The sequence below is a fragment of the Hylobates moloch genome, unplaced genomic scaffold (assembly GCF_009828535.3).
Source record: "Hylobates moloch isolate HMO894 unplaced genomic scaffold, HMol_V3 SCAFFOLD_15, whole genome shotgun sequence".
In the NCBI taxonomy this organism is placed as follows: Eukaryota; Metazoa; Chordata; class Mammalia; order Primates; family Hylobatidae; genus Hylobates; species Hylobates moloch.
Window position 1 is genome coordinate 78,621,254 of NW_026652290.1, and position 22,360 is coordinate 78,643,613.

The window sequence follows — 22,360 nt, forward strand, 5'->3', positions numbered from 1 at the left end:
GTTACCTTTCAGTGTGCCTAATAAGTAAATACATGGGTTCAGTAAAAAGCACCTTATTTTCCCTAGAGTCAGCAGAAAACATAAACCATTTTTATCCTAGACTTTTTTATGGATTGAAGATGTTCTAAGAAGAACAAGAGGGAAAATCCTTTCTCTGTGCCTAGTCAGAAGTCAAAATTTTTCTTTCCTTTGACAGTAGCTTCTTCTGCTTTCCCATCCTAGAAGATAAAAGACAATACTGTCCTCCAAGAATTCCCAGAAATGTTTACATTCGTCCCTTGCTTTGGCTTCACCCTTAGCTTGGAAGGAAGGCTAGACTTTTCCCCAGTTTTACATCTAAAGTCAGGAAGGTCCAGAAAGCCAGGCCCTAGGGAATCAGTGGGTCAGCTGGGCCAGAGCCTGGGCCGCTAAGTCCCAGTGCCTGGATGATTCTGTCACCTGCCTTTGAAAACAGGAACCCCCTCAGGGACCAGGAAGCATGAAGGAATCCCAAAGGGAAGGCTGGAACCAGATGTTACAATTTCAAAGCTTGGGCAGGCTAAGGTGGGGTCACATTCACAGGCATAAAAGAGTACCTCCACTCCTACCCCATCTCTGGGTTCCTGAGTGGGGCTGAATCTAGGTTGTTTTGTGTGTGTGTGTGTGTGTGTGTGTGTGTGTGTTTTGCCAGAGAGCACAGTGAGAAACTTCTCTGAGATATCATAATGGGCCCTGTTGTGTTGTCAAATCAAACCCAAAAGCCATGAGGAAGAGGCAGAGGAACCAATAAGAAAGAAAAGATCTCACTCCTTAAGAGTGTGTTAACCATGTTCACATACAGCTTGCAGGGTTGTGACTCTGTTGGCTGCTCTGAACTTGGCTGTCCTAGCCTTGGGGTAGATGGATGGATTTAGGAACCATGAACAAATGGCTGCACTTCCATTTTCTCCATTGCCAGCAGGGCCATTGGGAATCTTCTCAGACTTACTTTACCCATTTTTAATCCTCCCATAATCCTCTCAGCACCACTGGTCTGCACCACTGTGGGCACTTGTTTTGAAGCATTCTTTTCCAAATATAGTCTTGCCCATGGGTTTATATAGTGCATTTAGTGCCCGTTCTGTACCAGACGCTATGCTAGATACTGAGGTTAAAGATATGAGCCACTTGTTCCCAAGGAGCCCACAGTCCTCTTTTTTCCTCAGAAATAAGATCCCTTAGGGCAGGAATCAATTCTACCCATTTATATCACCCCCAGTGGGCCAAGTACAGGGTTGTAGGCCCAGAGCCCTTGCACAGTGATGAGTTGCATGGATTCAAGGGAATGGTCCTGGATCACCTGCCTATAGGAAGCCTGAATTGGGAACATGGCCAAGGATACACTCTAGAACTTCTCTGTCCAATATGGTAGCTACAAGCCAAGTGTGGATATTTACATTTAAATTAAAACTACATTGTATAAAGTTCAGTTCCTTGGTTTCTCTAGCCACATTTCAGGAACGTTCCCACTGCAGAAAGTTCTATCGATCGGGCAGCCCTCTTCTAGAGTCCTTACATAACTCAGGCTTCTTTCAAACTGCAAAGCAGAGTTTCCATACGCCATCCCTGGGTTGCCTGGACAGCCTTTTCTAAAGCTCCCTTGATCCAGCAAGCAAGCTCTCTGAGAACTGTGGCCTACCTCAACACACGTGTTAAGTTGGACCCCTCATACTTTCCCCTCTGTTCAGCCTAAGCCTCCCCGATCCTTCAAGGTCCAACTCAAGTGTCCTTTCCTCAACTCCCCCTGCCCTCCTCTTCTGTGAATGTATGTACTTGAATCTACAGCATGCACCCAAGTTGATGATATGTTGAATTATTTTACTCTGCACAGTGCTGTTCCACAGGGTGTGCAAACCACTGACTGCACACAGGCACTCCGTGGAGGTGGTATGGGGGACTGAGACTCAACCCACCCTCCACTGTCTCCGCTGTGTACCTTGGCACGGGTGTGTCTCCCTGGAGGAAGTGTCCTTTTTCGAATTTGCACGAAGGAGTCTATAGGCTGGTGGCAGCCTTGGTTTTCTAACCATCTTGAGGGCATGAGTCTTGTCTGCCACACAAGACAGCAGCTCTGTGGAGGAAGTGACCTGGTCTTCTGTCTCACCAGTCACACCCCACTCGAGGCCAGATACCACAGACACAAGGAAGCCACAAGGGGCACTCCTAGAACTCACAGTTCTGGTGACTCTTGGTCATGTTCTCGGAGTCTAGCGCGTGGTAGAATTCATAGGCTGAGCGGCCAAGCAGCTCCTCAGGGTGGTAACCAATCAGTTCTGTGATTCTGAGTTTTTAAAAAGGTAGCATGTAAGGAAGAAAGATCATATTAACTTAGCACAGCATGTGGGCAGGAGCTAACCCCAGAAGGCAAATCAAATACACACATGAGGATGAACACAATCCAGACTTTCTTGTTGTACCATGTATCCAAGCAAAAGAGCACTGTGCTCAATCTACAACTGCAGGTTTAACCAAACCCCTGTTGTTCCTGCCCTTCCTGAAGCCACGTGTGAGAGGAGAGAAAAGCACCAGTTCTGAGGACTCTCTCTCCCCACCACCCCAGTACACACATATGTCTGTTCTCCAAGAACCACTGGAAGGGGCTCACCCCAAGTTTTTGCAGATGAGGGAGTAGACATCCAGGAAGGGCAGACAATTTGCTAGATGCCTACACAGGTGTCCAGGGACAGAGTGAGAATGAAAACTGGGGCCTCCAGTTGCTACGTCAAGCTCATTCTAGTAGAAGGCAGTATAAATGAAACATGAAAATTATGTGGCCCCAGGTAGAGCCACCTTTGTCTCTGTGTCAACCAGCATGTGAGAGGGAGTCCAGGCAGGCAGAACCCGTCTATGCTTAAACCTTCACTTTTCTGCAGGTCCTGCCTGTGACCTCAGGTGCCCTCGGACACCAGATCTGCCTTCCATGGCTTTTTCTACTTGTCCCTCACATTTCGAGGAAACGAGGGAGGCAAGGAGGTGCTGAGAGGAAGAAATATTAAATCATAGTCATAGAAATGTGCCTAATATTATACTCTTTAATAGGCAGCTCTGAGATGACACCACTGGTTGTCATTTCAGTGTCCCTTTCTTCATTCTGTAAGGTATCTGGTTTTGATGGGAAGTGGGCAGAGGAAAGGGCAAACGTGGAGAACCATGAAGAATCACTTAACACTCTTAGGACCCTTTGTTCTGTGCTGGAATCACTAAAATAAACAAAGCCCTGCCTAAGAACCACCAGGTTGGCTGCTTTACCCAATATCATGTCCTATTATATTAGGCTATATAATACCTCCATATTATCTCTCAAAATCTTGGTTCTCTAACAAACTTTAAATAATGGCTTCACTGTCTTGTTTACTTGGCCTATCACAAGTTAGAAGTGATGCCGCAGTCTCATTATCACAACTCTACTTCAGAAGGCATGACTCCTGGATACAGTCCTGTCATTTATCCTTGTAGGGGATCAATAACATGGAGAGGAAAGCAGAAGCAGTGGCTCCTTATTTCCTGTCTCTGCTCTAAACCCACCCCCCAAACAGGTCAACTTGCATACATCTGTCAGATCAAATTGCCCTAAAATACTACTTGCATCCTGCCATACTCCTATTTAAGTATCTACAGCTTTCACTTTTGCCAACCACACCAACAGTAAATGCTGCCTAACTTCCAAGTCCCCCCAGAACCTACTCTCCACCTTTTGAGCAATTTGACTTTCAACTCATCTGTAAAATGTTATGCACCCTGTGTCATGGAAGACCCCTCTCCCCTCAGTTCCCCATGCCTGGAAAACTCATTCTTGCTGCAGAAGCTTTATGCCTTCTCTTCTCCCCTCTTCTCCAAGCCCTGACACCTCCAGGACCAGCTAAAGCCTCATCTTCTCCACGGAGCCCTCTCCAATTCCTCCAGCACTTCATCTCTCATGAAGTCCTAAGGAGTACGCACAATATTACAGAAAATTATGCATTTGTCTCCTCACATCCTAGGCTGTCAACCCCTGAACTCAGGGACCACTGTCTCCTTTTGCTTCCTGTATAATGGGTGCTTAGTAAAAGCCTCAACAGCTGACCAGTAGATTGATTTTCTATTTGAACCTACGGTACAAACAGACACCTGTTTATCCCAGCACTGCTAAGGAACCTGGGCACTAAGGATCTACTTTTCTTTCTAGAATAATATGATTAACTGTCTCAATGTGTGTGCGCACACACACACACACACACACACAGAACCTGTCATGATATTCTATTCATCGTTTCTTCATTCTGTAAGGCATCTGGTTTTGAAGTGGGCAGAGAAGAGGCAAGTTCTCTGCTTGGGCGAGAATTTGGGGGTTCAAGCCTTTGTCAAACAAGGAGCAGCTCAACAGGGCTGAGAGGCTTAGGTCTCAGCTGATTCAGCCCAGTGGAGATTTCTCCAGTGAGATCCTAGCAGCTCATTTGTGCCAGCCAGCCAGTCTCAGAGCAGAAGGATCGGTCCCCTCGCTTGGCCCTGAGCAGAGAGGTCTCTGAATTCATTAGCAATGGATACATTATCTGGCAACCTGACCCTGGGGCTGGCGCCCAAGTACACACTGGCAAAGTTGGAGACTGGGGGGAACAAGGAGACAGAACAGTGCTGGTCCTGTGATCAACTAGCTTCGCTGCTGGGTCGGATGACTTTTAAGCTTAGCCTGGGAACTAGAACTGCAGGAGTGAGCCCTGCTGACAATAGGCTGGCCATCTACAGGCTCACTGACTTGCCAGATAAACTGCTTCTGTTCCTGGGCAGGTCTAGAATTTTCTAGAGACCCTCCAAAATGAGTCTACTGGCACTCTAGGAAAGATGTCTTTCTACTCTCTGAAGGAATTAAATTTCCTTTCGAGATTAGAATCTTTGAATTAAAATGTTCAAAGTAGATGTTTATTATAATCTGCCTCATAATAAAATGTTTATCTAATTAATATATCATCCATTCAAAGGCATACAATGGGCATGTTTTGGAAGTGGAAAAACAAACCTAGATTTCAGAACTGCCAGATATCTTCCCAGTAGCAGCTTTCAGTTATCTTGTCAACTAAAATAAATATTTAATGTCTTTCTTCATTCCTTTAAACAGACTACTATAAAAACTGGGAAATACACCACATCCCAAACACAATTGAAGAACATTTGAGCTGTCAAACTTCACAAAGCCAGGAAACCCCAACTTAAAGCTCATGGTCATTCGCCCCCATGTGCAGGCACGTAGACGCCAGTGGGGAGGTTAATGAACCGAGCTTGTTTATAAGGTCGCTCCTACAGCACACAAGAGCCTTCCCCGCTCATTTCCCCCAGGCTCCAGACAAGCCTTCCGAGCTGGGCTGTGATAACACAGGTTCATCTGCTCTCTCCATCAGGGGCCAGGGAACTATTTTTTTTCTTTCTTTCTGATTAAGGACCCCTGACTCACTGGGAAAAAGAAAATCAGTTTGAGGTCACCCATAAATTTAAAAGTCAACTCAGTAGGGCTGTTCTAAGAGAAGAGAGAAATGTACAAGGACTTAATTCACCAGATTTCAAACATAAGAACAGAGGATACTTTTTAATAATAAAGTCAAAAAACAGCAGACCAAGGATGCAGTGAGGAGAGAGATGCAGATAGACAGGCAGCCACAAGGAGGCAGAGGAAGGATGAAAGGAAATAGAAAATACAGCTTTAAAGGGGGTTGTTAAATTCTGAAGTTGGTGTTACCCCAAGTAAATAAGTGGGTCAGCTCTCTGAGCTCTGGACTTCAGAGTGAGATGTGCCTTCAAAATGTAAAATGAATGATTCATTGCTCTTTACTCTCAAAACTGTTTAGAAGCTCTATTCAAAATACACCACCTACAGCAGAGTGCTCGCAAAAAAATTATTCTCTTGGCTACAGTGTGAGTGCTGCCACCTCAAGTGGCAGAAAGAAATCCACCCACAGGCCTGAGAAGCCTCGCTCTTCTTCCCCGCGTGTAATCGCCAGCACCCGTCCACGTGCGGTGCAGCGCCACGGTGCTTGACTTCAGATGCCACTGCCTGGAGTCACGCCAGATCTGGCTGCAGTTTTTACCCCTGTTCCCTACGTGAGTAAAGGATTTGCTAGGTAAATTAATCATGTAAGCAAGGTGGTGAGAGAGTATTTAAACTGTGTAAGAGGATGAAAGTTTTAAGTACTTCGTAACCACCTATTTGTTTTCCAAAGAATGTATCTGCTAATAAATACTTCAAGTCGGCTTGCTTTCCTTCCACACTCCGCCCATCGCCTCTCCTCAGCACCCCGTGATTTATCTCATTTTGGTTTCTATATGTGCTTAGAAGCTTTGACACTGCGTTTCCTTACTAATATCTACACTGTTCACTAACTCAGATTTCAGTGCCTTCGGTTGGTTTTAATATATTTTCATCTAGACTTTGTTTGCTTTAAACAGTACTTAAGCCTTGTGTTTTCCTCAAATACTACATGGTTATATGAAATCTATACAACCAGCTCTGTAATTAACGTGAAATCCATTTCTATCCTGTCTGTGGAGTGTTACAGGGTACCTTTGGGGGTAAGTGTATACATAGGAAGGTTGTGTGTGTGTTTTACCACTTATGGCTCTTTATAGTTCTCCTTACTGACATTATCTTTAGGATCCTCAACCTTTCCCTCACTTTTACCATTTTTACTTATTCTCAACTTCTTTGTACAAAAACAATTCACCATAAATTTATCCACAGAACTTGGAATGTAGGCATCTTTATTAAACTGTAACTCCTGATATTAATATGTCCTATGTTGCCTAAATCCAATGACAAAACAGGGTTGCCCTCAAGTTCTTTACCTGTAAAAATTGTATGACCCTCTTCATTGATTTGAAATTTTTACTGTAATTTTGAAACCTCTTCCCCTGGTGATACTGCTCCTATCCACATAATTTGGTTTTGTAATTTATTTCTAAGATACAGGAAGACTCCTACAACTGACAAAATCGCAGTAGGATTGTATGATAATTAGAAAGGCTTGGCCTCTATCTCCCTGATGGCTTGGCTTCCTTCACAGTTATCTCTTTCACCACTAGATGGCACCTCCACATGAATTTAAGAACCATCCTATTTTAAAGTTAAACTACTTGGGAACAACTTTTGTCTTCCTTTTGGGTAAATGGAATGTTGTATTTTGTACCATTCACTGTGGTTTCATTAAATGGCTTATGTCTCAAACTCTCAACTCCTGAAGATCAGGAATCATCTCTTTTACTTTGATGTAATGGTCTCTGGCACACAGTTACATAGCAGATGCTCAGTAAATGACAGTTCGTAACTGGTTGTTCAGTATTTCGAGAAACAGAGGATATTGCCTATGTTTGAGTTGTAAATGAAGAAGAGATCATTAATTCCATTAATAATCAGGATATTTTTCTTTTACCCTGCTACTCAACTTGCTCCTCTTGTCTAGAGCAGTTGACCATAGGTACATAAATGTGACTGACATATGAATTGTTATGAAATTTACTTTTAAAAGTATTTACTATTTTAAAAATAATTAATGCAGGACTTAATATGGTACTCTGATCCCTCATTAACAGGAGGACAAATGCATTTTGAACCATCTGTATTCCTTTATTCTATTTCAGAGGTTTCGGAATAGGTTGTTTCAGATTCAACTGATTTGACCTGAGAGTTCAATGTAAAATTAGAGTTGTCTTTTCTCTCTTCTATTTCTCTCCCTTCTTTCCTGTCTGTTTTCATCTTTTTCTCCATGACCCTTTTTCTTTTTTTGCTTGATTGTGTCTGTGGTCTCAGTATATCTAAGACAAGTACCAAACTGCTTCAAAATTGATTTTGTGGATTCTAACTGCATTTTCTTCAGATTCTAACTTTTCTTGTAGGAAAACAATCCCCTCTGTGGGAATCACAGCACCTTGTGTGTCTCAGATGTCATTAAACCTAGTGAATTTCCTGATTAAAATGGAGAACCCCTCACCCCATTAGGTATCATGGACAGGCATTGGTTTTTGCAGCATTTGTCTCTAAAGGGGAATTGAGGCGGAGAGTGTATATATGTGTGCATGTGCATATGCTTCTCCCCATCCCAACACAAAGAGTGAAAACAAAACAAGCTACCAAAACCAAAAAAATCCCAGGCCTCATCAAAGCAATTAAGATATAACACTTAGGGATTAAGGACTTAAAATAGTCACTTCATCAACTGTCTAAGCCATGTCTGTGCCCTTGTTAACTAATCTGCTAATCGGTTAAACACAACTTCTGTGTGACACAGCATTCTATGTCTTTAAATACTTCTACATGCAGCTCTCCAGCACCACTGAATTCAGACTTGGGGCCATGTAATTAGGTTTCTTGAAAGGCAAGATTTTGCTGAAAATGCAGTGTGTCTCGCAGAACTTATAAGCAGTATCACCCTCTACATTATGAGTCACAAAGCCCTAAATCACGAGGCTTGATACTTCCTTTAAGCCAGAAGCTACTCTGCCTACCAGCCCTGAGCCAAACTAAGAAGTCAGCACAGCATCTTTCCCCTTTCTATGTACATTTCCTCTCCAGCCACATTTAGACATCCAATTCCTTGTGTTTCTCCCCCTCTTCTTTTGTCCAAAGGTACCTTCAGAAAATTACCTGAAACTCATTTAAACCAAGATCATGAATAAAGGATAACGCTGAATTACCCTTTCCAGAGGATTTCTTCTCACTGTAACAAGGATCAAAATCTTAAGCTTAAAAAAAATCTCTTTTCTGTTATCTAGGGATGCCAAGTTATTTTCTAGGACAGCAGGGTTTTCCCAGCGCTTATGGAGTTACGTTACGGATGTGCTTCACTCACCAGGGTGAAGCACGCATCTGACTTTCATCATCCACAGCACTATATATGCTCCCAGGCTATATGGCTAGGTCGGCTTGAGCCACTTCACCTCAAAGCCAGTGACACGGGGGCTATGCACTGGGCTTGTCCATGTTATCTCACAAGACTACTGAGAGAGGTACACGAAGCTGTGTCTTCTGCCCAGAATGTTCACTTGAATACAAAGACTGCATCTGATAAATAACCTTACCTATAACATGGATTCCTGCAGTGCCTGTCACTAAAAGGGCAATCTTCTTCTTGAACCACCATCATTATCATCACCACCACCACCACCACTACCACCACCACTACCACCACCACCACCACCACTAACAATTACAATAAATGGTGACTGTGTCAAAGTTCCAGGACAGAAGGCTTCATACATGACATTTTCTCTCTATGAGGTTAGAGCATTTCTTTCTACTTATGTAACTACCCACTAGCTCCAAAAGCTGTGAATCCTGGCCCTACTGTGGTCAGAACTGAAGGACAGGAATGACTCAAGGATACTTTTACAAAAGTTCTGAAATTGTGCCACAAGTGGTGGCCAACTCTAAGAAGGAGCAACCAACCAACACCAGGCCAGTCTGGAATCAGAGGGGAGAAACCCCATCCTGGAGAGGAGGGTCCCTCCCATGAAGAAACCAGATGCCCTTGGGATGTCCAGCTGATAAGAGAAAAGTGGGTAGGCCTGGGGGAGGCTGAGCAGGAGCCTTTTTCCTGGGGTTCCATGGTTTCCTGCTGACTGAGGAAGACAAGGCAGATTCTTGCTGATCTGGGGGTCAGATTCTTCCTCTTCCTGCCCCCCAGCCACTAACTGCCTTCAGAAGTGGTTTTGCCTCCTTGAGTTTAGTGGAAGATTTTGCTTTGGAGGAGGCCAAGGACAGGAAGTAAGATATAAGCAATAACAAGAAGCCTCACATGTGTTGTGGTGTCTGGACTTCTCAAAGTGCTTGCACAGCCCATTATCTCATTTTACAGTGACCCCATGAAACAGGTTAGAAAATGTTATCTCTATTTTGGAGAAGGGGAAACTGAGATCTCAGGGTTTCCTGAGGAGAAACCCTAGAAGATGAGAGAAGAGTGGCAAAGAGTTTGGGGTGGCAAAGAGCTGTCACAGTAACTGTCACCCTGGGACACATGGCGGCTCTAGATGCTGCAGAAAGCTGAGGTCAGGCGGGGAGATCTCTGCCAGGAAGGGCACATCCGGGGTGTGCTGCTCAGCAAGCCGCAGTGGCGCTTACTCAAGCCAGGCCTACCCTGGGCCTAGTCTTCTGCATTTCCTTCCCTCCCTGGGGCCGGCCATTGCTCCGGGCATCTGTTCTCCCCATCTTCCTCCCCCTACCTCCCATCAGCAGGCTCCACAGTCCCAGAGGCAGGGCTGGTGGGAGAGTTAGGAGCTGTGGGGTATCTAAATACTCCCTCCTATGACAACCCCAGCCTCTTCCCCACCTGCTTCAATCTTCTAAATGAGCTAAGAACCCGAGATGGCATGATATGCATAAGCAGTCTTAGGCACTCTTTCAACAACTCTAATAAAGGTGATAATAAGAGCTAACACTGAACATTTATTACTAAATTTGAACCTAGGCCATCTAGTCCTGAAGCCCATGCTCTTAATCACTACTGTGTCTCCTAAGATACACTGGGCCTGGCACTGGGGGGTTAGCATCTGGCTTAGCTACCTTCATCTTCTTCAAAATGGCTGGACACTGGCGGGAATGGAGTTGCATGCAGGAAGGAACAAGGCGGAGGGAAAGGCTCAGTCAGTAATGGAAGAGGGTCAGTCTCCAGGGCAGAAGCTGATGCTCCTTACTGGCCTCTGAGGCAGGAGTACAGATGGAAGTCTCTAGACTCTTTCTCCTGGGGCAGAAGACTGCCTTGAGAATTTCCTCAGGAGCCTGATACACGTATGGAGAAATATGTTCACACCACAATGATGAGAAGAGTTGTACACCAGGAAAGCTCTGCAGATGGACCCTGAGGCTCTGTCAATGGGAGACCACCAAATACAGTACCGGGAACCTCTGAGGGGCACTGATGCAATGAAACAGTGGCACAGGTCCACGGACATGCGCCCGGCAATACCACGTCTATGTCCATTTCCATACCTTTACTACAGACACAACTCCCCACACACACAGGTAAGACCCATCTCTGCCCACAGCATACACACCCATGGCCCCCTACCTGTCATCACAGTAGGTGAACTTCATGTCCATGCTGTGGCGGCTCAGGAAGGTCTTGCTGTCCAGGGGGATGTCCATGTGGGATGGGTGCTGGATTGGTTCACACATGATGATGAGGCAGGACAGCAGGGGCTCCTTGTAGCCACACAGACTATTGTGAGGAGGGCAGTTGTTGTAGACTTTCACCTGGCCCGTGCAGTGCAAGACCTGAGACAGGCATGGAAGGGTCAGATATGGGGCTGAGAATGCTGGGGGTGGGGGTAGGGCCTTAGGCATCCCCCGCACCGCCGTCATCCTACACCTGGGACTCCAACCCAGGCCTGATGTTGCCCTACCTTCCAGGTGGCTGACTTGAGGTTGACAGTACGGCCTCTGTTGGTGACCGTGCACTTCATCCTCATGAAGAAGTCCCGCTCTGTGGACATGTCTTTGCTTTTTTTCCCAAAACCAGAACCTGGATGTGGAAGGATGGGAAGAACCAGCTGAAGTTAGTTTTATATGGATAGTCACGGGAGGGGCCCAGCTGCAGTTTTTCTTGGCAGCCTATTGTTTGTATTTTCCAAATATCTGCTCTCTTAGCACCTGTGGTCTGCCAGCAACACTGAGCTCCATCATGGCCTGTGGACTAATGGTTCCCACTCTCCAGCTTATCTCCTCTACTGCAGCATAAACTCCCACAAGGTAGGAGCTGCTCCATCATTTGATTTCCCATTGCATCTGGAACGTGGTCAGTGGTGCCTTCAGAGCAGTGACGCAACGACTGCCTATCAGCCACTAACTCAGCCACCCTTTCCTGGGGCAGGCCCAGGTCTTCTCGCAGAAATTCCAAGGGACAGTCTGGGTGAGGCCACAGTTACTCCAAGAGTGTAAGCCTTCCTCACAGGTTAGAAATGTCTCTCAGACACTCCCGTCTTTCCTTTATAACCTGTCTCTCAGGAGGAATTTAACCCCTCCTGTACCCCATCTGCAAACTGCAATAGCTGTGTTCAGGATACCATGCCATTAGCTTTGTCCCTGAAGTGACATATTTATCAAGGCTCTAGAGAGACCTCTGGTGCGAATCTCCTTACAGCGGATTTGGTGAGCAAGTCCACTTTATGGATTAACTCAACCTGGATCATATCCTCTCTCTCAGCAAGAATTAAATAAATCACCAAGACCAGCAATACAGCTTCCTTCCTTATAGTTGCCAAACAGCCTACCGATTCAGAACCATTTTCCACTTTTTGTAAAACAAAGTAATGAAGAGTGCCAGCTGAATCCCACTTGTCTGTGTCTAAATCCTGCCTATACCACCATCTCTGGTACCTACTTTCAAAGATATAATCCTGCCCCCCGCCCAGCATCATAGAACAATCTAGAGCCTTGTTTCAAATAGTCACACTCCTTCCTCCAGGAACAGTCACCAGCCCCTGCACTTAAACTTCCAGAGGACCTTGACTTGACTGACATATTCCTGAAGAGTTATGTGTCAAAGGAACTGTGGCACCCTTGAACAAAACTTCAACATCCTTAGGGGACCCCACTCAGTAACAGACTGAATAGTGAATTTTTTTTAAAAAGAGAGAACATTCCTTCATCATGATTATAAAACCATTTCTCCCATACCAAATTATGATTCTTACCATTTTAATTTTCAGAGGTGGGGTTAGCATACAATGAGATGTACCTGTATCTTGGGATCTGGCCCCACCACCAGGACCAGACTAGTTGTTGGGTATAAGGGGGCTGGAGGGATTCATTTGTGGCTGTTGCTTGGGTATTATTGAGGCCTCTTAACTTGCTAACCTCTGGATTCTCCCCATGCTGACATTTGATCTTTTTTTTTTTTTTTTTGAGACAGAGTCTCGCTCTGTCGCCAGGCTGGAGTGCAGTGTGGCATGATCTCGGCTCACTGCAACCTCTGCCTCCTGGGTTCAGGTGATTCTCCTGCCTCAGGGTCCCAACTAGCTGGGACTACAGGCACATGCCACCACGCCCAGCTAATTTTTGTATTTTTGGTAGAGACGGGGTTTCACCATGTTGGCCAGGATGGTCTCGATCTCTTGATCTCGTGATCCACCCACCTCAGTCCCCCAAAGTCCTGGGATTACAGGCGTGAGCCACCGTGCCCAGACTTGATCATTCCTTCTAAACACTGCTCCACACAGATCACTCCACTCCTGCACAGAAACCTTCAATAGCTCCCCATCGTCTATGGAATAAAGTTCAAGGCCCTCCACCTGGCCTTCAAAGCCTTCCACGATCTGCATCACGGCTTTCTTTTCCTCTAGGAACTCACACTAACCCTTTAGGTGTAGATCACGAGTCCACCCACAGGCTAGCACCTTCAGTGAAGATTTGCTGATTCACTGAGTTTGACTGATCCCAAGTCCTCAATATGCAGATCAAGAGATCTAAAGTTCTACTCAGATAATTAGAGGTCACTTGGCTGTGAATCATGGCACTTGAGAACTGAAAGGTCATCGCCTTTGCCTAGTCCAATACCATCAATTTGAAAAGAAAGATGCTGAGGAACAGAGAAGTAGGGTACTTGCTTCTGGTCACAGACTCAAACTCAGACTATGGTCAGTGGTTGAACTGAGACTAAGAACCCAAAGGCCAAAGGGTTTCTGGAATAGAGAAGAAATCAGTCTTTGGTTTCCTCAGGCTTTCTCAGGCTTCAAGCACCTACCCATTCAGAACATGAATCCTCTTTTTAGAGAGGTTTAGAAAGTCTGGTAGCCCTCTCCCCATAGAACCAGACAAGACATTGAGCAGCCTACAGGGTGCTCTCTGCCTGTGTACTCTAGGACCCAGGTGGCCTAAGGCCTGCAGATGAGAGAGCAGAGGAGCTGGGTGAGGGAGCTGTGGCAGTGGTAGAAGAGGAGGTGGTTGTAATTCTGTACTTTGCAGGCCCAAATGTGGACTGCAGGCTCAGTCTGTAATAGGGTGGAGGCGAGCCAACGAAGTGTCTGTTTTCACAGCGTGTGTGGTAATAAGAGCCAAACCTTGTAGGCTTAGCCTCACGGCCTCTATTATTCAGGCTGGACAAGCACAAGCCCCATGGCAGTGACAGGTGAGGTTGTTAAAGAGGACATCTAGACATGTACAGAATCTCCCCAGACCACAGAATCTCAGGTTTGGAAGGGACCTTGACAGTCATTAAGCCCCACTTCTGACCAAAGCTTCAGTCCTCTTAACAATGTCCCTATTCATGCCTTTGTTGAATGGCCACAGTTACAAGAGAGGAAGCTCCACTGCTATTGCAACATGCTTTCTGCCTGTGTGGGTCCTCTCATCCACTGGCACCTGCTGGGTATCCCCATGGGTAAGGTCCTGAATGCTAGATCTTTTTAAACCTCTTCTCCGTCAAAACCTACTTGACCTACGTCTCATCAGGGTACCATTTCCTGTGGTAGCTCATCTCCAAAAGTAGCTCCAACAAGCCATGCCTTTTGACACTCACGGCTTCGTGTAGTTTCCTCCCACAATGAGCCAGGGCTGGCCTGTAACATGCTCTCACCAACAAGATGGGGCAGAAGTGATGCTCTGCCAATCTGGGGACAAAGCCTTGGGAAGGCCTGGCAGCTTCCACTTTAGTGCTTCTGGGAGCCCTAAACTGCCACAGAAGATGTCTGGCTACCCTAGAGACACCATATGGAGAGGGAGAGTCCCTGAGACTCCATGGAGTGAGAGAACGAGTCCCGTTGTCCCAGCATGCCAACTGAGTCCAGGGTTCCAGCCACCTGCCACAAGGTCCCAGACGTGTGTGAGCTATCCTGATCACCCCAGCCTAGTCTGGCCCCCAGATGACTGCAGCCCAGCTGACATCACATGGAGTACAAGACCCACCCGCTGAACCCACAGAACCCTGGGAGATAATCATCAAAGCCCTATGTTTTAGGTGGTTTGTTACACAGCAATAGATAACTACAGTAGTTACTATGAGCACTTTGGCACAGACTAGTTCCTCATTGGTTTGGGTGGTGTCATTTGGCAGAGATGCTTGACTCTTGGGTGATGAAACCTCCTAGAGACAGTGTCCTAACTCAAAGGTGTCCCCTAGTAGTGGGACACCAGGCACCATGCAGGGCCAGCAGGAGCTATTTCTGAGTACTGGATCCTCTCAGTGCCCCAATCTCATCTCACAGGCTACATACTTAAACTAAATTTTTAAAGGACATCCATTTTTCCTGCATCACAAGGGCCATGAGCTGTTTCCCTTATAATCACAGACAAAGGGGAGGCAGATTCCCACCCAGAGGGGGCAAGAAGGAAGTAAACACAATTAAGGATACCATTTTTGAGACTCAGGTTCTCACGAATCTCCTCATGGTCGCAGGGATGAGTGAAGTCAAAGATACTATGTCCTGTTAGCTCCACCTGTTTCAAAAACAAGGTTAGGCATCATTATTCCTAACAGTGAAGTAAAAGACTCCAAGAGGAAGCTGAGCCACCTTCCAGATTTGGAGGCAGGGAGGAGACTGAATTGGGTTTTCTCATAATCCCAGTCCAGTGTCAGGTCCACAGACAGAAAGATGTAATCAGGGACTACTGATGATGACAGAGACTTGGTCTGTTACTGAGTCAGTAGAGAGCTGTCTACCAGGATGGACATGAGCAAAGCCAAACCCAATGCCTGGGGGTGGCAGTGTGGCCTGAGGCGTGTGGCCTGAGGTCAGCGAGGGTCACAGTGGGCATTTGCAGGGAGAGGTCAAGTGGGATTGTGGCTAGCACCTTCCACTCATTTCTACCCCCAAATGGAAACATTTCTTCTTTTGAAAGAGATAAAGGAGGGTGTCACCTGTGTAAGTCCCATGAACTTGCTGATGTTTTCTGACAGAAAGATCATGTCGCCATCTTGGGTCACCACGGCAATGAAACCCTCCAAGGCTTTCAGGTACAAGTTGTCCATCTGCTGGTCAGCTTCGGCTTCAGACTCGTTTTCAGAACAAACTGGAAAGAGCGGGGGGTGGGACAACTTGCATGAATGTGGAGTGAAAACAGATGTGACTGGCACAGATAGGCATTTGCCAGGGATGGTGCAAAGGAATTGGGTGGACTTTTCTGGAAACGCACACTGCCAACCATCTGAATGTCTGCCCCTCCCGGCAGCACGCACTGGATGAGCACCACTGCACAGAGGACACCCTGATGGGAGCTGTGAGGACAGTGTGCTTGTTGTGACAACAGTACTTCTGGCACTAGGAACGAGAGCAGTAGGAGCTGCTGTGTGGGTGGTTCGGGGTGGAAGTTTTCCCAGGCTGCCCCCAGCAACCACCTGTACAGCCTGTAGACTCAGCTCTTGTCCCAGACCAAAAAAACCTTTTAGGCCCCAGGCCTTTGGTTGTTATACACGGACCATAGACTTTATTTTAGCCCTCTTCTCCTAGTTCATTATTTATCTCCAAAGACATTTACTTATGAAAATTTGTATTTATCCAGTGCAAACATCAATCAAAGTATGCCTGAATATAATGGTAGTCACAGTAGTAGGAACAAATTTTAGCTGCTAATATATACTGCAATTACTACATGAAAGGTACTGCACTAAGCATGCTGTGTAATCTTCACAATGACCTATGAGGTAGATACTATTCTTAATCTCATTTTACAGATGAAGTGTAGACAGGTTAAGCCATTTGTCCAAAGGTATAAAGATTGCAAAGCTAGCAAGCTTTGACAGCTGAATCCAGAAGCCACACTCAACCATTCATAGGCTTTGGAGTTAAACACAGGTTCTATTCCTAGATCAGCCTCCTATTAGGCTATTATGACTCTGGATAAGTAACAACCTCTTTGGATATCACTTTCCTCATCAGCTGAATGGGAATAACAATTTCCATCTCTGAATTGTAAGGATTAGATAAGCACGTAAAGTGCCTAAAACTGTAACAACAGTAAATTCTTTCTTCTTTCTGCTCCAAGACATGCACCACCCTCAAATTGCTGAGATCCCAGGTGAGGAATACGTAGCACTCAGAGATGCAAAGCTAAATAAAAGTTCAAGGGTGTCATAGCTGGGCTTCCAAGGAAAAGTGTAGATGGGAAGAGCTCTAAGGGTCAGAGGATGAGAGGGTCACTTTGGGGTGATCACAGACAACTAACTGTTCCAAAGAAGATTTGAAGAGTCAGAAAAAACAGATTCCACTCTGTGGAATGAAAGAAGGGCCTTCTGAACCAGATGGGATTGTGTGAACACTGGAAAATACCCGGAGCAAGCTCCCTCCTAGGACTGAAGAGAGGCCCATCTGGCTGAAGATGAGAATCCATTTCCCAGTCTCAGAGATCGGGCTGGTGAGGCAGGCCCAGTGTCCTGGAGGGGCCTCACATGTCAAGCAAATGTGATCACAGGAGTGCATCTCAAAGCATTGCTTTGGGGAGATTAGTCTGGCAATGGCATACAGAATGGTTTGGAGAGAGTGAAGCCCAGAGGTGCAAAACAGAGTGAGCAGGCAACTGCATTCTCAGCAGGCTGTACAGGTGGTTGCTGGGCAGCCTAGGAAAACTTCCACCCCGAACCACCCACACTTTGAGTGTCCTGGCCTATCTAGTATACCTCTGCTATCTGAAAAATATAGACTCGGCTCTTGTCCCAGACCAAAAAAACCTCTTAGGCCCCAGGCCTTTGGTTGTTATACACAGACCACAGACTTTATTTCAGCCCTCTTCTCCTAGTTCATTATTTAACTCCAAAGACATTTATTTATGAGAATTTGTATTCAGTGCAAACATCAATCAAAAGTATGCCTCACTCGATTTATAGAACAAGGGGATTAGAGAGTAATTTGTCACTTGCAAACATTAATATTCACTTAACTAAAAGGAGTGTTTCAAATGGAGACTATTCTAAGGAACGTAGAATGCAATTCAATTTATGGGCCACCTGGCCAGGGACACATCAATGCTGTGAAATGTCGTTCGAGGGCCTTTCTGCAAGGACACTGGATTTCTCTTTTATCATTTTCCTCTAGCCTCTAAATTTAAGCTTTGGGTTACCTGCCGTTATTCCTCAAGAAGAACAAATCCAAATTACAAGATCTTCCTACCAAGAGGCTTCAGTGAAGGCAAAGGGGACCAGCTATCTTTCAGGACACAGGATCAGAGAACACGTCGGCGTCACACATGCCTTCTGCAGAGGATCACAGTGTCCTGTCCAGGGATGGACAAGCCTTCAGACCCAAGAGGTGGGCTGTACAGAGTAATGCCCCAGTGGCTTTCCCTCTGTTTTGCTAAAATGGTGAAACAAAATAAGGTAAATTCTTTCGTCTCCACACCCTGGTTCAGGCAGCTAGCCTGGAGAGGGGAGAACCACAGGCCATGGGAATGGCCTTATACCATACATATACGCACACCTGATCCCTGCTTGGGGTTTCTGCTGATACACCTGTTCTCTGCCAGCTAACCAGCCCGCTCAAGTGATGATGCAATGTCCCAAGTGTGGGCGATGCCACTGTGAATGTTAGCTTTCCCAGCTAAAATCTTCATTTGAACAGGGGCTTTAGGGGACAAAATGACTTAACTCAGTGCTTTCAAATTTGAGTATGCATCAGAATCATCTATAGGCCAGGCTAAAAGAAAAATTTCTGAGACCAGGACTGCTACATAATTTGCATGGCCCAGTGTAAAATAAAAATGTGAGACCTCTCACTGGAAACATTAAACCAAGCCTGAGAACCTTCTAAGTGTGGCGCCCTCTAAGACTGCCTGTGCTGCACGCCCATGAAGCTGGCCCTGGATGGGCCCCCACTGGGTTCCTGGTTCAGTAGGTCTTTAGAGGGAACTGAGAATCTGTTTTTCTAAAAAGTTCCCAGGTGATGCTGACCCTGCTTCTCATAGGACCACATACTGAGAGCTATGGCCTCAACTCAAAGATCCTACGAGTGACCTTAATTAGCCTGTGTTGGCAGGTGGTGACTTATTTTGGAGATGAGTGAGGAGAGGTTTTCAGCACCACTTCAATCACACCAGATAGGTGACCACCTTCTATAGATACACAGAGGCCAACCCTGTGGTTTCTAGCCAACCGAGAAGATATTTTCTCTTCAATTTCTTTGATCTCAGTGGTAACGCTGACTTCAAAATCTGAAGTAGTCCCAAGACAACCCTATTTGGGTTAACTAGTCCCAGAGGAAATAGTCCTGCTTAAAATTTCCTGTTTTTAACAGTTCCAACACAGCCAAACTGGTTTCCACCCATGCCCAGTGCATTTGCTTCCAGGAGGTGGCGAAATTGGCTACAGCAGCATCGGGTCATCTGGCCTCTGGGAGGGAGAGGGGCAATCTAGGGCCATGAAGGGAAACAGAATGTCTTGGGACTGAGGTCACAATGGCTGGAGGACCAGGAAGCCAGCAGGTTGGCCCCAGGGACCATGCGACTGCAGGGCTGGGACAGGGTCTCTTCCCTCTGTGGAACTAGTTGCCCTCACAGCACCTGCTTATTCTCCTGGGAGCTTCTGAAGGAACCTAGCCAGGTCACTCCCAGCTTGGAGCTGAGAGTGAAAACTGTGGAGCCAGGAGGTAGACCCTCACCCTGGATGCTCACGTCACAAATCTGCTGAAGACCCCTCTTCCCCTTCCCCTATGAACATCGTGTCTTCCCCGACGTACCATTAATATCCTACTCAGTGTTACGGACATGGAAAAATGCACTCATTCCCTACACCATTATTAAGTTTCTACTGTGTTCATGTCTGCTTTATGCTAGGCACAAGGTAATCTGTCCACAAGTGTCACTTACTTTGTGCTCAGTCCTGTCCTAAGGAGAATCAGGAATACTGAAAGGTGTAAGAGCAATTCCTTCCCTCGGAATCGACAGACTGGTGGGGAAGACAGAGATAAACTGCTGTAAGGTGATGCAACAATCCAGCATCAACTCTGGGTCAGAACAAAGTGAGGAGCCCAGAGTAAGTGCTCAATAAGCCACCAACTGGGTCTGTAAATCATCCTGGGCTCCAGATCTCAGTTACTTGCTTCCGAGGACCCTTCAGGGTCTGACCCCAAAGACAAGAGATGGGTCATTAAAACCAGAGGTGCTCTGCTGAGACGGTGCATGCCCATCCTGGGGAGCTAACAAGATTCTTTAATGCTAAAAATAGCCCCGGTAAACAGGCTTTGATGACTCCCCACAGCCAGGATATGCGCGGGCTGAGGTTTTGGAGCACTTTTTCCGGAGCATCGCTCATTTCCTTCAGGCAGCACCGCCCATGTGGGGTGGGACTTCCTGGCCAGCAGGGGCTGTGCATTGGGAGAGAGCAGGCAGAGTGGCAGAGCAGAGTCTCCTCAGTGGTCTCAGACACCAGGCTGCCCCATGGTGCTGCTGGTGAGAATGCTGGCTGCAATTTTATTCTACCAAGGTCACTTTGCCTCTTGTTTCCTACTCCGAGAAGTTCCAGGACTGCTCTGACTGTTCTTAAAGCCATTCTGATGGGGTCTTCCTGGTTCAGATGTGCTTGGCAGTCACCACTTTGTGATCACCACAGTGGCCTTCCTTCTAAGGCTCTGCCTAAACTGATTCCTCCCCTCCACCTTACCCACGGCCTGGCCCCCCAATCCCCGCCCTCCCGGATGTGCAGACTGCAAGAGCAGTGCCAGTCAAGCCACGGGGAAATCATTCTGGGATCGCTTACTGGATCCTTAGCCATACCTTTCAATGCCACTATTAGCAGGCCTGGGCTCCTCTGATGGCTTTGCCAGAAGGCACTGTGTCCTTCCTGATCTTCCTGGGCTCCCTGAGAGTCCTGAAAGTCCACTAGGAGAGATTCATGCCTTTGTTCTTTGCACATATCTTACCATCCTATCTTGCCTCTCTGTATTACCCTTCATAAGATGTAGTACAGGACTGGGTTCTGCAAACACCTGTTGACTGACCAGACTTTTTAGTTTAAGTTAAAGGAATGATCTGAACAAAGTCAGTATCTCTAGAAGAGACTGTATATTAGCTGCTCTCACCCATTAACATCCTCACATGAATCAGCTTATTGAGTTCTTTCCAAACAGGACAGAAAAAGGCCTTGATTTGGAGTGGGTGGGACAAAGGGGTGGAGGTAGGAGTGAAGGCCTGGGAAAAGAAGTCTGAAAGTGGGGTGTGAGAGGGTACCAGAACATATATCTGCCTCCACAATTCTTTCTTTGTCCCACTTTTCCTGCATGGAAAGGTCATATCAAGCCTTAAAAACTTTAAAATCACTTGTCTCACATTTTAATATATTTCCCTTAGTAGTCTAGAGATCAGGAAAACATAATCTCTTGTTATAACTGATGTCTTCGCTAAGCAAATGATGATGAATCCATAATGCAACTGACACTTCTCTTTAGAAACCCTGCTTCATGCTGATCTCCAGGTCCACGGAAAATGAATTTGATTTCGCCATGTATGAGTTTGGGCAAGCCCAAAATTCAATTTTACAATGAAAAGCAAATTTTGTATATTCACTGCGGTTTAATGCCCTCAGAATGCAGAGTTGACCCTGATTCGCTCATGGTTTGCGGGGCTCATCTTGAAAGAGGATTTAAGACAATCAAGTGGCATTTCCACCGATGTTCCTGTAAGAGTGTGTTCTGTCCTCAGCCCAGCGTGGAAGCTAATATCATAAAGCTATTGTTTCAGTTTGCTTCCTGTGATACGAATCTCAATCGGCAGCCCAGACTCACAGCCTGAATTTCTCAACGTTGAGGTTTCCTCTCCAACATTCCCACACAGAACAGCCTACTGTGAAAATCAAAGGGAAACGTGTTACTAAGTAAAGAGAAACTTTTCTAAAGAAAAACCTGGTATTTTTTAGCCTTTTGAACTTTGAGGTATGCAACCAGCTATTTCCTATCACAAAGTGAGCCAAAATTGGTACTCACCTTTGTTAGAAATGCTTAGATAATGAATGTGTGGTTGTTTTGCCTCGGAAAAGCTTGACAACTCTGCATTTTGATAGAAATTGCTAGAAGGTAGGTGAGAGGATAGTAAGAATTTACATGGGGTTTTCTTTTACATCATTTCTCCAGAAGCCTATATTTAATATAAATCAATATATTTGTTTATAACAATTTTTGTTTCTAAGCTGTAACTTATTGAAAGCTTAATATGTGGCAGGCTAGAGGATAAGGCCTTTTATATTTATTATCTCAATCCTCAAATAACATTGCAGGGTAAGCACCATTATTCCCTTTGTGCAGATGAGGAAACTAAAGCTCAAAGAGAAATTTTTACAACATTGCAGAGAAAGAAGGCAGCCAAACTAAGATTCCAATGCAGGTCTATCTGCCCACAAATCCTGTACTCCTCTTCATAACGCTACATGTGTCGGAAAAGCAAAATACGATTTAGAAAGAGAAAGATCTTGTC

General features: G+C 45.9%; 1 protein-coding gene across 2 annotated transcripts in view; it reads right to left on the reverse strand.

Annotated features, from left to right (window-relative positions):
- The window catches only part of EPAS1 (endothelial PAS domain protein 1), an 89,057-nt gene that overhangs the window by 14,415 nt on the left and 52,282 nt on the right, over positions 1-22,360 (reverse strand). For both annotated transcript variants that reach the window (XM_032176422.2, XM_058428732.1), the window contains 5 exons: positions 15,828-15,979; positions 15,322-15,406; positions 11,377-11,495; positions 11,043-11,248; positions 2,193-2,299 (listed from right to left, as the gene is read on the reverse strand). In XM_032176422.2, the coding sequence (XP_032032313.1) occupies positions 2,193-2,299; positions 11,043-11,248; positions 11,377-11,495; positions 15,322-15,406; positions 15,828-15,979 (669 nt within the window). The remainder of the gene's footprint in view (positions 1-2,192; positions 2,300-11,042; positions 11,249-11,376; positions 11,496-15,321; positions 15,407-15,827; positions 15,980-22,360) is intronic.